We start from the raw sequence: 13980 nt of genomic DNA on the forward strand, positions 1-13980 counted from the left end.
TTTTGCACCGTATGCCTCCATCGATATGCCCACCGTTGCTGATAAGAGATTCCGAGCCTGAACTAGAGTATTGGGACTGAAGAATATTGAGGATTTGTCTTTGTTGATCTTTTGGCCAGTGGCAGCTTCATAGGAATCAAGGATCCGAGACAAAGCCTCGCAATCTTGAACTGTGGCACAACAAAATACAATAGAATCATCCGCAAACAATAAATGAGAGATAATAGGACAATGATTGTTAATCCGAAATCCCTATAAAAGTCTTTTGCTTAAAAAATCGTGAAACATGGCTGTGAAGCCTTCTCTGCACAAGAGGAATAAATATGGAGAGAGAGGGCACCCCTGGCGGATCCCCCGGCTTGGATAGAAAGTATCCCCTGCTTCCCCATTGACTGTGATGGAAAAAGAAACCGTATTCACACACTCCATCACCCATCCAATCCATTTCTGATGAAAGCCCAACTGTGTCATCACCATCTCCAAATAGCTCCACTTTATCCGATCGTATGCCTTTGCCACATCCAATTTGAATGCAGCCACCCCATGAGAACCAGAACGTGTGTGCTTAATGTAGTGTGTGAGTTCGTGAGCAATAAGAAGATTATCCGTTATTTGGCGACCCCCTACAAAAGCACTTTGGTTTTCGGAGACAATCGAAGGAAGGAAAGGCTTGAGCCGATTAGCCAAAACCTTTGCAATAATTTTGTAACTTATGGTGCATAGACTAATGGGGCGAAATTGGCTGACCTTTTGTAGGAGTTTGAACCTTTGGAATGAGAACAATCTGAGTGCGGTTCACACTCCTAAGCATTCTGCCATCGTGGAAGAAACTACGCACTGCTCGACAAACATCAACACCAACTATTCCCCAATACCGCTGGAAAAAACCAGCCGTCATTCCGTCATAGCCAGGTGCTTTTATTTGGGTGCATCTCAAACAAAGCAGCTTTGATTTCCCTTGTAAACGGCTTCAGCAGGCTATTATCCATTGTAGTAGAAACTCGGTGAGGAATAAAATTAGTAACTTGCTGGATGTTTTGAACTCCTTCACTGACATACAAATGCTGAAAGAAACTCTGAAACTCATTTACAATGCCTTGTTGATCCGAAATCCAAGCCCCATACGCATTCTCGATCCCCAAAATGTGATTATGCCTTCGTCGTTCAAAGCATAAATGATAAAACCATTGATCTCTAAATTTTTTCTTCAAATAGAGTTCATCAAATGTGGTAATTCCTCGTGTAGCTTATGATACGATGTTAAATAAGACACTATAATTTTACATTAACAGTTCTAATTGTTCCGTTTGTAGGCTCGATGTTTTAATGACTAATAATGTCCATGTTAAAAATTAATAGGCTTTCATTCATACAAGCAAAGATTTTCTCGACTTATATTTGGCTAAAAATAAATAAACGGCCAGAGTTTAGCCATTCATTTCCTTTATGATAAATACGTTTCGTTCAAATGACTATCAATATCGGGTTGATCAATTTGTTTGAACAAATAATAAATAGATAAATACTAGAAAAGCCATAAAAACATGAAATAAAATTATAATGAATTCTATTGTTTTTTTTTTTGAAAAATGAATTCTACAGTTACGTCATCATCTCATGCTACTATAAAATGCCATGCGAGATTCTTAATTCCTTTTCGTATATATGTTATTTTACCAAATCAAATATCTTTCCGAATTTTCAAAATTCAAAATCTAAAAGGTTCGTGTCCAGTTAAGGCAGGCGCGGCCTCGCAACCCTAAACGCCGTCGTAAATACTGGTACTTACCACATTACCTTCCCCTTCTTGAGCTCCGCAAGCTTTTTACAGTTTGAATAGTCAAAAGCTTCTCGTGAAAGAATTTCACAGCACACACACAAAGTCTAGAGAGAGAAAGCGAGAGTTTATTTTAGAGAGAGAAAAGGCACAAGAAAAGCTCGGTAGAGAAAAGTAGAGAGTGACTGGACTCCCCACTACTCAAGAACTACCAACAGATCAAGAACTTTAGTCCAAAAAGAACGCATCAAGAAAGACGCTGGTCGACGCTTGCGGTTAAAACCCTAAGAATCTAGGGTTTTCTCGATTCAGAAGTTTGGGGGGAAAATGGCGAGTCCTCAATCGGCCATCTCTCCGAAGACGCCCGGTTCTATGGTCCTGCGAACGCCTCTGAGCGACGAAGCGATCTGGAAGCGCCTTCGAGAGGCTGGGTTCGACGAAGAGTCGATCAAGCGGAGGGATAAAGCTTCTCTAATTGCTTATATCGCCAAGCTTGAAGCTGAGGTCTCTAAATTCTCTAGTTTCTTTGCATTTGTTGCGTCTTCTCTTTTTATTTCTCTCTCACTTGTAATGGGAATTATATTTTGGATATGAAGAACTCAAGCACAGTGATATATTTTTAGCTATATGTGTTGGTCGTCCTGTGCCTTTTACTGGGAAATTAACCATTCCACCTTTTGCTATAGGTTCGTAATTTTATTTTCGATTGTAGAGGTACCTGTCTTTGATGTGACATGCTTTTATATCTCAAGAATTTGAAAGAAGCGAAAACAAAAGAAAAATAGAGTAGAAAGAAGATTATCTAAGCCAATTCTATTTTGTTTCACATCCTTTACTTCTGTTAACCTTGTTTGGTTGTCAGATAAAAAAGTTCTACATGTTTGTATATATTTTCGTCTTTTGGTAATTTTTTTTAACATTTCATCAAATTTGTTTGCTTTTTGGATAAAGGTAGGATATATAAATCTAAAAAGTAAAACGTAAATTAAAAATTTGATAAAAAATCACTGAGAGAAAACATGAATGACGAAACCTTCAAAAAATTTGGAGACAAATTTTTTGAGAGGAGAATCAAACAAAGGTGATATTTTTTAATAGTAAATTGAATAGTTCGTAAAAGGGGGATGAGCGGGAAACAGTTTATGTCCTTGTAGATAGTATGCTGTAGAGTGTTGGCTTACTTGTGTCTGTTATATAATTCGTTTGGCAAGAGAATGTGAATAGCTTGGATGTTTAATGGATTAATGAGATTTTTCCTAATCTACCTGACTACCTGGACATGACATTAATCTAATTATGACTTTCGTGTCTAAGTGTGTATATGGACATCTCAATTTTATGTAGGTGTATGAGCATCAACACCACATGGGTCTTCTTTTATTGGAAAAAAAGGAATGGATTTCCAAGTATGAGGCAATTAAAGCCTCTGTTGACTCAGGCGAGTTAATGCATAGGAGGGATCAAGCTGCACGCTCATCTACTCTAGCGGAAGCCAAGAAACGGGAGGAGAATTTGAAGAAGGCTCTCGGAATTGAGAAAGAGTGTGTTGCAAATGTATGGTACTTGAATAGCCTCCTTTCCATGTGTCACATCATTATCTTTGTTCCTCATTTACTATTACTTGTTTGTAGATTGAGAAGGCCCTGCACGAGATGCGTGCAGAATGTGCTGAGACAAAATTTGCAGCTGAGATCAAATTGTGCGAAGCACGAAGTATGGTGGAAAATGCTGAGAAAAAGTTTGTTGAGGCGGAGGCAAAGCTGCATGCAGCAGAGTCTTTGGAAGCTGAAGCGAATCGGTATCACCGAGCTGCTGAAAGAAAGTTACATGAGGTGGAAGCACGGGAAGATGATCTCAGAAGACGCATCATATCGTTCAAGTCGGAGTACGTCTCTACCTTCTCTTGTTTTTCTTCATCATTGTACTTTCAGTGTTTCACTGAAGATGGGTCTGTTACTTTGTTTTGTTTTTTAATTTCAATATGATCTGGTCCTATTTTTCGACAACAAGACCAAGGGTCAATGGAAGCTTGGTTGATTCATGTTAGCGGTTCATGATGTTCTGAATGATACAAGACTGCTCTAGGCGCGAGTCCAATCTGATGCATATGACCTCGACCCTTTACTTGCTGGTCTTGTCCAGGTTGCTGGTTTTTTGTCTGTATTTTCATGAAATTCAACGCAACATTGAAATTTGGTAAATATTACTTACCTACCGAAAATGAAATTCAATAAATGAGTCCTGAAATGTGAAACCAGCTTCCCGCCTCTTGCAGATTGACAGGAACGTAACCTGTGCTTATGGTAAGGAAACAATATGAAAAGTTAAACTTAGACAGAAGTGATCATACCTATTTGACATTAGTTGGACGAAAGCATTGTAGATGAACTGATCTTTGAGTTAGCTGATCTTTGAGCTTCCATTTGATTGCCTGCTATTGATATGTGTCCTTTGTTGGGATGTTTGTTGACGTATACTATCATTTGGCTTCAAAATTCTCGAATTCATGCATTTCTACTTGTCGTGATGTATTATTTGTGTTTTTTCCAGTGCATATTCGTGGGTGTTCGGGAGGTGCAAGTATTTGCTAGATTTTGGATCCCTGAATTGTGATTTTAAATTTTGAATTATAATCAGAAAGATAACATATGCAGGATAAGTTTTTGTAGAAGAGAACATTTTTGCAATAAAAGGATAATCCAAAAGGTTTCTTCGGATGTGATTTTTAGATTTTGCATGCTCGAGTTCATTTTTCAAAATGCATTATTGTAAAATCCATTCTAGAAACTGCTCCCAATCACCTCAAACGGAAATCTGCATAGTGCACAATGCAAGCAACGGCGTCCAAACACTCTTTTTCTATATGAGGTGGCCTGGTTTCTGGAACTTATGACTTTGTTTTTGTCTTAATGGTTTAGTTGTGATGCTAAAGAGAAAGAGATCCTTCTTGAGAGGCAATCTGTATACGAAAGGCAGAAAACTCTGCAGGAATCGCAAAAAAGGTTACTCGAAGCACAAGCTCTGCTAAACCAAAGGGAGGACTACATTTTAAGTAGATCTCAGGAACTAAATCGACTGGAGAAAGAGTATGAGTCATCTAAAGCGGATATTGACAAGCAACTTCGAACCTTAAATGAGGAGAGAAGCTATCTGGAGCTAACTGTAGCTTCTTTGTCAGCGAAGGAAGAGGTATATACAAATTACTTAATTCATTTACCTTTGTATCCTCGAACATGGTAATTGTAAACATCGTGTACTGGATTGCTGTTTTGTTCACGAAGAGCAATTAATGCAAAATTTCCCTGAGTTCTCACAGGGTGTTATAAAAAGAGAATGCGAGCTGAACAAGAGAGAGGAAGACCTGCTTATCCTGCAGGAGAAACTTTTGAGCAAGGAATCAGTGAGTCTTCCTCTTCACTATCAATTTCTTTCATGCCAGTTGATTATCCTTGTATAGATCCAGTACTTAAGTTGTGATTGATGATGTTGCTGCAGCATTGTTCGATATTTAATGACAATTGTTATAGGTGAAATAGCACGAGTTTTCGTTATGATTTGCAATTATTTTGTTCTCTCCCTCTTGATGAACAATGTTAGGATGGAATTCAACAAGTTATGGCTAACCACGAAGCTGCCTTGAAAGCAAGGAAGTCTGAATTAGAGGTAGAGTTGGAGACAAAGCAAAAACACGTGGAAGAGCAAATGGTGACCAAGAGACGTGCTTGGGAGTTGAGGGAGATGGATCTTAGTCAACAGGAGGACGTAATGTTGGAGAAAGAACAGGACTTGGAGGTTAAATCAAGGGCATTAGCAGAGAGGGAGAAGGATTTGACAGAGAGGACAAATTTACTCGTTGAGAGAGAGAAAAGTCTCCTTGCTGCGGAAAGGGAAGCTGAGGAGACAAAAGCCCTTTTGCAGAAGGAAAAAGCAGAGATCAACAACTCGAAGCTTGATCTTCAAAAGTCTATGGATTTACTCGAAGGCAGGAAAAAGGAAGTTGATGAAGCAGAGGAGAAAATGGGGGCCATGAAAAGTGAAACAAGTGAACTACTGGTTTTAGAAATGAGGCTTAAAGAAGAAATTGATACTATCAGTGCTCAAAAGTGTGAACTTGAGGTTTTGGCTGATGAGTTGAAAGTAGAAAAGGCAAAATTCGAGACTGAGTGGGAATCAATTGATGAGAAAAGAGTAGAACTACAAAAGGAAGCAGAGCGTGTGGCTGAGGAGAGACTTGCCATTTCCAAGTTTCTAAAGGATGAGCGAGATTGCCTTAAATTAGAGAGGGATGCAATGTGGGATCAGTATAAGCGTGATGTTGAGTCACTTTCTCATGATCGGGAAGCCTTTATGATTGAAATTGAACACGAGCGATCAGAGTGGTTTAGCAAGATTCAAAAAGAACGTACTGACTTCTTGCTGGATGTTGAGATGCAGAAGAGAGAGCTAGAAAACTGTGTTAGTAAGAGGCGTGAAGAAATTGAAAGTAATCTCCTTGAAAGAGAGAAGGTTTTTGAGGAAGAAAAGAAGAAAGAACTTCAGCATATAGCTTCTCTTCGGGAAACAGTGGAAAAGGAAATGGAACAAGTTAATATAGAAATGCAAAAGCTTGATTCTGAGAGAAGAGAGATCAGTTTAGATCATGAACGGAGGGATAAGGAATGGGCAGAATTAAACAATGCTATTGAAGAACTTAAGGTGCAAAGGCAGAAGTTGGAGAAACAAAGGGAGCTATTGCATGTGGATAGAGAAGAGATTCTTGCTCAGATTGAACAGATGAAGAAGTTGGAAAAGGAAGCCCCAGACTGTATAACTGCACCTGAGATTCAAGAGTCCATTTTACTGTCTAGCAGGCAAAAAATTTCAGCAAGAAGAGTTCTGAAGCAGCAGACTGTTGTACAAGATGCTAAAATGGATACTAATAAAAAAATAGACTGCGTTGGACTTGATTTTTCTTCTAAAAATGGATCAGATGTTCCTTCTACTCCTGTTTCTGCTCCTTTCTCATGGCTTAAACGCTGTGCTGATACATTACTAGAGCGCTCACAGAGTAATAAAAAAAGGAAGCAGCACAAGGATATTGATTTAGCACCATTAGAAGAGGCCACAAACCCCTGGTATTGTTCCATGACTCCCATAATATGAAATTCTCTTGTATACTAGTTGATTTAATTGTACCTTTGTAGGTCTCACTTTTTTGTACAAACAATCTAGTCCTTGTTTGTTGATTTGGCTTTGCCATTTTATTTAGCTATCTATCTGTTTGTTGTTAGTGTGTTGTCAACACGGGGAAATGCACCAAAAGATGAACTTGCTTTGATGCCATTGAACCATACTCTGGGAGGCGCTGAGGAGACTACGGTTTATATAGATAAAATCATTACAATTCGAGAAGTAACATCCATGGGTGGTGGAAGAGTTGATGAGGACAGTCAGGTACGTGCTAATTTCGATATAGGTGTTGCCACTTTTTTCTCTTGATTCATGTGAATAAATGATAATACTTATCATACAAAGTTCGGTGAAACAATGGTTGGAGTTGTAAAAAAATTTTGTTTTTAATTTTTCGTCTTGTGGTAGCCTGGCAGATAATAATCATTACATCTGTTTATAAGATACACTTGAAATAACTCTTAATCGTGGCTGGATTGTTTGATAATTTGGTTGTTTGTGTTTAAGATTAGTTTTTAGTGTACTGAAAATTTTAGCTAAGGGTGCTTAAAGTGAGAACTTCTGATGTGCTTCCCATAACAGAAATCACAAGGAGCCTGACTTTTGTGGATGTGGGGTGTGCAATTTCTGTAGCACAAGTGTTTCTAAGGGTTTATCCGAATTGTGATTCCTTTGACAAAATGTAAAAGCAATGTTGTACGAGGATGATGCTCAACTGTCCCTCTCCAGTCTCAGCACGCAATCATTCTTTACATCTGATTTAGAAAAGGCATTGAAATCCTTCCTGCATTGTTACTCTGGGGTTTCGAAACTTGGTTTATGATTTCTGCATCCATGGATGTATGGACTATGGCAGATAAACAAACCGACAGTGGAGCCATAGTAGTCTGATTCCGTTGTATGAAATTACGTACTTATAGTTTTGGCCAAGCAAGCTTGAAGCCTTGATCTTGGAACTTGCAAGTGCTGTATCGAAAACCAAGCAATGAGTTGATCTGGGGTGCACGTTTATTCTAAAATAATCTCCATCAGTCTAGCATATTTCAAATCTTTTGTTCCAGATCACTGCGTTGTTCTAATTTCTGTCCATAGGTTTGTTTCCGAGAAAAAAACTAGGAGGAGGTCAGAGAAAGCGACATATCAGTTTATGTAGGATGTGTTTATTTCCTTTGTGTATAAATATGATCATGTTCATAAGTGGTAAATATCCTAATATTTTATGTTGCAATAAGGATCTATGTAATATGACAATCTCACGCTGTTCCTCTCTTCCTTGATAATTTGATTGTGGTAGCTATTCCATTAGCACGTGCTTCAAGCTGTCTTGTCCAGTAAGCTGCTTATGTGCTGCAATTTCTGCACCTGATATAGTGATATATATATCATCCTGCTGTTTAACTGTTATTATTCTTGAGATTTCTCTTGTTAATGGGTTGCCCCTCTGGTATACTTTATGGCTGTATCCTAAATTCTTCCAGTCACTTGTGTATGATTTCTCACTCACTGCCCCTTGGAATGGGTTTCAGTGATTAAAATCACAACTGTCACTGAAGTCTGACAGTAGTTATTTCTTCATGAGCTCTGTTGTAAATTGTTTATATGACTTGCATTCATCTTATTTTGTTTCTTGCTTTTGTAATGTACCTTTAATAATTCTTGTATGTTCTCTCTCTGTAGTACCAACAAGAAGTAATCTCTAAGGAAAGTGAGGAGAAGCTTGAAGATCATGGCAACTCCAGATTCGATGAAAACGGGAAGGCTAAGCAGCTGTGCCCACAACAGTAATACGAAAAGGTATATTTTCTGTGTCTCCTCCGGTTGTTTCTCCCTTTTATCCAATAATTTGAAAGCTTTCTGAAGTTCACTTTCCTAATGTTAACTGCTGATCAGGTGCAGTACAGAACAGAAGCCTGCAGTATAGAATTACGGGTGGTTGTTTTTTTGGTTATTGCCTGCGACTTGTTTAACAGGAGGTCAATCATGTAAATGGCGTATTTCAGCGTTATATGTAAGGCACCTGTATATTCTTTTCTAGTAGTGGCTTTTAACCTGTGTGGAGTATTGTGTAAGGCAGTTTATCGCCATTGGGATCCATAGGGAGGTTGGCATTAGCCTGCATAGAGTGGTGTTTGTGTTATTGTTTGTGGGTTATCGGCTTTGGTATTTATAGTGTTTGGTCGTTTTGGTGGTGAATGTTAGTCATTATGCTATTGACACTTTTTCAATTTTTGGGTCAAGGCGAATGGGTGCTGCACATTTCCAGTTGTGGCTGCGTAGTTTCTTGAATTTGCTTTGGTAAACCCCTCTCACACACACACATGCTCGCACAATTCAGCTCGTCGAAATTCACAAAAAAGAAAGAAAGAAAGAAAGCTTCATTTGTCCTCCTTGATGACCACCTCTGCCCATAAGAAAAAGCGCAGCTAAGCTAATGGTAGCGGAATTATGCATGTGTGCAAAGGCACGCCAGTTATTTGTTAGAAACTTATTTGTTCACTATATTGTGTTCACTAGTAAATAGCGGCGGCTCCAGAATTTTAGTTCAGCAGTGACAAAATTAGAAAGAAATTTTTTTTTTTTTGGTATATAAAGCTCTATCCTTAATGCACATGTTTACATTTGGGTGAAATTTTATTGGGCCTAGTTTATTTTGTTTACTCGAGTTATAGTACATACCTACTTGTAAACTTAGGTGATTTTTCACTTACTTTGACTATGTATGAATGATTCAGTGTTGATAATATTAAAAAAATACAATTATATAAAAGAAACAAGAAATTTTTAGCTCATTTTTTGAATGTAGAGAGTTTGCTTGGACCCTGGGTGCCATGTTGAGCCGCCCCACCATTTTCTCAAAGGGTGGGTATAATGCCACGATCTGTTCAAACGCTGAAAGCCTCATTTTTTATACATAGTTTTTTTGTTTTTTATATTTTTATATTTTGGATTGGTTGATGGCTGGGATTATTAGGCCGCAATATATTGGACTCCGCAATGGCAAGTGCAATGTTAGCCCAGCGAGATATGCTTTGTGTACTTTTATGCATTTGACTGAGGTTTAAATCTCATTGCAACTAATACTACTAATTGTGACTCTCTCCATGAGGAAAAAAGGGGGAAATAAGTTATGAAAATAAACAAAAATAGGATCCTGATCTTATTTAACATCTTTCGTAAACAATAAAACTATTTCAAAGAAGAACAAAGTCGATGTTGTTAATATGTCTTGAGATTGATAGAAACGTCGAAGTTGTGGGTTTCAACTTGGTAAAGTTAAGTTTTCATCATTGGGTAATGCTACAATACACACTCTCGTACTATATGCACCCTTATGACTAAACCAATGAAAGTCGTAATTAAACCATTGAGGGGTGTAACCAATCAATCCATTGAAAGGCTTGCGAACCCACCAAACCCTACGTAAACCCATGAAGATCGTCATTCCTCATCCCCATCCCACACGGTCACCCTCTCGTCTCCTGATAAATATTGGTGCTTCTGGAGCAATGCTCTAGGGACCTCTTCCACCATACACTATCTTAGGATTCACACATCGGAGGTGAGCTCCCACAAACGACAAATGTATGGTGTGCGAGCATTGCCCTAACAGCACCAAATAATTTTTCCTCGTTCCCCTCTCCTTCCCACAGTAACCTTAAATTATCCTTCCCACAGTAACCTTAAATTATCGTTACAAAGAAAATCAAGATATGATTTTGTTGATAAGATTAACTGTAATTTTTCCAAAACAAAAAGGCAAAATTTTAGGACGTTCCTTTTCTCCCAACGCATCCTTCTTCTTGTCCTCATTCATAAGAAACTAGGGATTGCCCGTGCCTAAAGGCACGAAACAACGCGTTTTGAACACAAAAAGTTTTTTATCTCAAATTTTTGCTTTCGTTTTTGATCTCTCATCACTATTTTCAATTTTCTAATCTAGAAACCCAACACTCTCTACAACAGTCGGATCGAATTTTTAAGAGATTATATCTATCCGTTCGAGAATATACTTCCTAATATAAATCTTCTAACCTTATGATTGGTAAATTCTTTCAATTAATTGCTTTTAAGTTTTTTCCTTAAAAAGCTTGATTATCTTTTTGAATTTAAATCAACTCAATTATTGATTTCCCTCTAAAGTTGATTTCCTTAGGCCATCCACAGTGGCATAATCAAAAGCAAATTATTTTTAAAGTTAACAATATTGGAGTAAAAGATGGCTCACAATGGTATAATCAAACTTAACAACATTCTTAGAAATAATCAAATTTTGGGCTTTGGATAACCAAAACTAGCAATCTTTTTTCAATAATCAAAATTTGTGGATCTCACACCACATAAGTTAACTGGTTCTAAAATTTATGTACACACGTGTTTCAAATGATATTTTCTTCGCCCACTCTATATCTCATTTTCTTCAGCCACAAACTCTTTCTTTTTCTTTCCCTCCAAAAGTAAAGCTCATATCTTTCAATCATTTACAATTCAACTCATTGTCACCGGATTAAGGTATTTCACTTTTTTCCGTTTTTATTTTATTCTTTTTCGTTCCTTTCCTTGTGGTTGAGTACATGAAGAACCTTGCATTCTTTTACAAATTCAAGAACACATCCGTTTTTTTTTTTTTTTTTTGAGTACATGATTTTTTTTTCAAATTCATAATATGAGGGAAGGAAGTCACCAATTTTTTCTCCAAAATTAAGGGAGAAAATCGATATATTTTTGCCAAAAAAAAAACCGTAATGGAGGGAAGTGATCAATGGTGGAAAACATTTGCCACCACATTCAGGTATTTCACTTTTTTTTTTCCATTTTTATTTTATTCTTTTTTTGTTCCTCTCCCTGTGATTGAGTACATAAAGAACCTTACATTTTTTTACAAATTCAAGAACACATCTGGTTTTTTTTTTTTTTAGTACATGATTTTTTTTCCAAATTCATAATATTAGGAAAGGAAGTCACCAATTCTTTCCCCAAAATTAAAGGAGAAAATTGATATATTTTTGCAAAAAAAAAAGTGTAATGGAGGGAAGTGATCAATGGTGGAAAACACAAGGGGAGAGAGAGTGAAATTGTAGTGTATCCCTTATTTTAGTTATGGACTAGAAGTGACCATTGTGGACCTCAACATTGTTAAGCTTAGTAACCTCTTAAATGAATAATCAAAAGCTGATGTGTCAACTTTTGGTTATCCATTTTTGATTATGCCACTGTGGATGGCCTTATATTCATTCAATATTTGCTTTTTAATTGTTTCCTTTTAGGTTGATTTCCACATGTAGCTAAAAATTATTGAATCGAATGTACGGAAATCAACTATAGAGGGAAATCAATAATTGATTTGATTTAAACTTAGAGAAAAATCAAGCCTTTAAAAAAAAAAACTTAAAAGCAATCGATTGAAAGAATTTACCAATCATAAGATTAGGAGGTTTATATTAGGAAGTATATTCTCGAACGGACAGATATAAACTATTCAAAATTTGATTCGACAGTTGTAGATGGTGTTGGGTTTACCGTTTATATGAGTAGACAAAAACTGCTCTATTTTATATTAGTACTAGTGAATACCCGTGCCTGAAGGCACGACTCAAACATTCAACACATGCAAATCAATAATGGGCTCACATGTAATATCTCAACCCCCTGTCCAACGATTCCAAGTTCCAACTACGAAAAAAATAGCAAGCATACCCGTTGATCTGGATAACTTGATTCTGTATATATAAAATTCAGAGTTATCATGAATCATTTCCCTATTCAAAACAACGATGAAAACATGAAAACGCAACAAAAACCCAGTAGTAAACCTGGGGAATAGATTTTCTACCATACACCCTTTTAGTCATGACTCATGAGGCTAATGATTGAATTATTCCACCAGTAAACAACCCCTCATGCCAATAAAAAAATTGCATGTGGAATCGGAGATACCGAAAAGTACTCTCTCCACGATAATGCAACTCCAACCAAAACCGCATTGGCACAAATTACGACTTTGAAAATTTAAGAGTGACAACATATGCAGAAACCAATTCAATCTCAACCTGAAGAATTTATTCAACCCTTGCATTGTTGAATCACATTCAATCTCAATAACTTTTCTACTATCATTCACCCCTTGCTGCTATCAAGGCATAAATAAGAAACAACAAAATTAGAGATAAAAGAAAAGATCATTTTACACAAATCTAACACAGTTGCAAAACACTAAAAAAATCTATAAAATAAAATAGAGCTGTGTTTGAATCCAAAAGACAACCAACGCTTATGATTTATCCCCTCTCATGCATAAATCTCTGCCCTCCATTCTACAAAATGGCAAGTCCGTAAATACTTAACTTTTGGGAGACATTTTAGTGAGGGAGGAAGGAATCCCAAAAAATATTCTCGCTCCACACACGTTGATTTTGAAAATCCAAAATCCAGACCTCATCTCTCCTTCTCCTCCGTCTAGGTCTCCTCCCCTCTATCCATCCGAAGTTCAAAAGGCAACCAGAGAAAGTGGGAGAAACCAACGAATTGGGGGAAAGGTCAAGTTTCTCTCAATCTCTCACTCTCCATATTTTCTTGGTTAGTTCTCTCTCTCTCTACCATCTTCTTCTTCGGTGAGAGGTCCTTCGATCACCACGAGAGTCTTCTTGAACCCTAATTTCTCTCTCCCCTGTTTCGTGTATTTACTTTTCTAATTGAAGGTTTAACTTGCAGATCTGACCAACTGCACGATGGCCAAGGATGTACGAGAAGAACAACCAGAAGACAACGATCCTAGATTTCTCAACATCAAAGTGTATCCCGATCCCGATATCCATCTTACTGTTCCCAGGGATAGATGGTGGTAATTTTTTGGGTTTTCGATTATATCTGTTTCTTTATTTATTTTTGTTATTTCAATCATTTTTTTTTTCTCAAAGAAAATTTGTGGTGGGTTGATGATTTGTGTTTTGATGGGTTCAATTATGGGCTAATTTATATTTGTCAGAGTCAGTGGTCCTTTACTTGAAACGAGAATCATAGGTCACCAACACATGATC

The 13980-nt window shown here is 37.3% G+C and overlaps 1 protein-coding gene across 1 annotated transcript; it reads left to right on the plus strand.

The window, feature by feature from the left end:
• The first annotated feature begins 1839 nt into the window (after window positions 1-1839).
• On the plus strand, window positions 1840-9183 carry LOC131302744 (protein CROWDED NUCLEI 4-like). Its single transcript, XM_058329551.1, has 9 exons — window positions 1840-2281; window positions 3122-3331; window positions 3409-3662; window positions 4696-4966; window positions 5094-5177; window positions 5375-6891; window positions 7048-7210; window positions 8624-8740; window positions 8837-9183. The coding sequence occupies exons 1-8, from the start codon at window positions 2105-2107 to the stop codon at window positions 8729-8731; spliced, it is 2784 nt and encodes a 927-aa protein (XP_058185534.1). The 5' UTR covers window positions 1840-2104; the 3' UTR covers window positions 8732-8740; window positions 8837-9183.
• The last annotated feature ends 4797 nt before the right edge of the window (window positions 9184-13980 follow it).

This window comes from Rhododendron vialii, chromosome 10a, assembly GCF_030253575.1.
Source record: "Rhododendron vialii isolate Sample 1 chromosome 10a, ASM3025357v1".
NCBI classification, from domain to species: domain Eukaryota; kingdom Viridiplantae; phylum Streptophyta; class Magnoliopsida; order Ericales; family Ericaceae; genus Rhododendron; species Rhododendron vialii.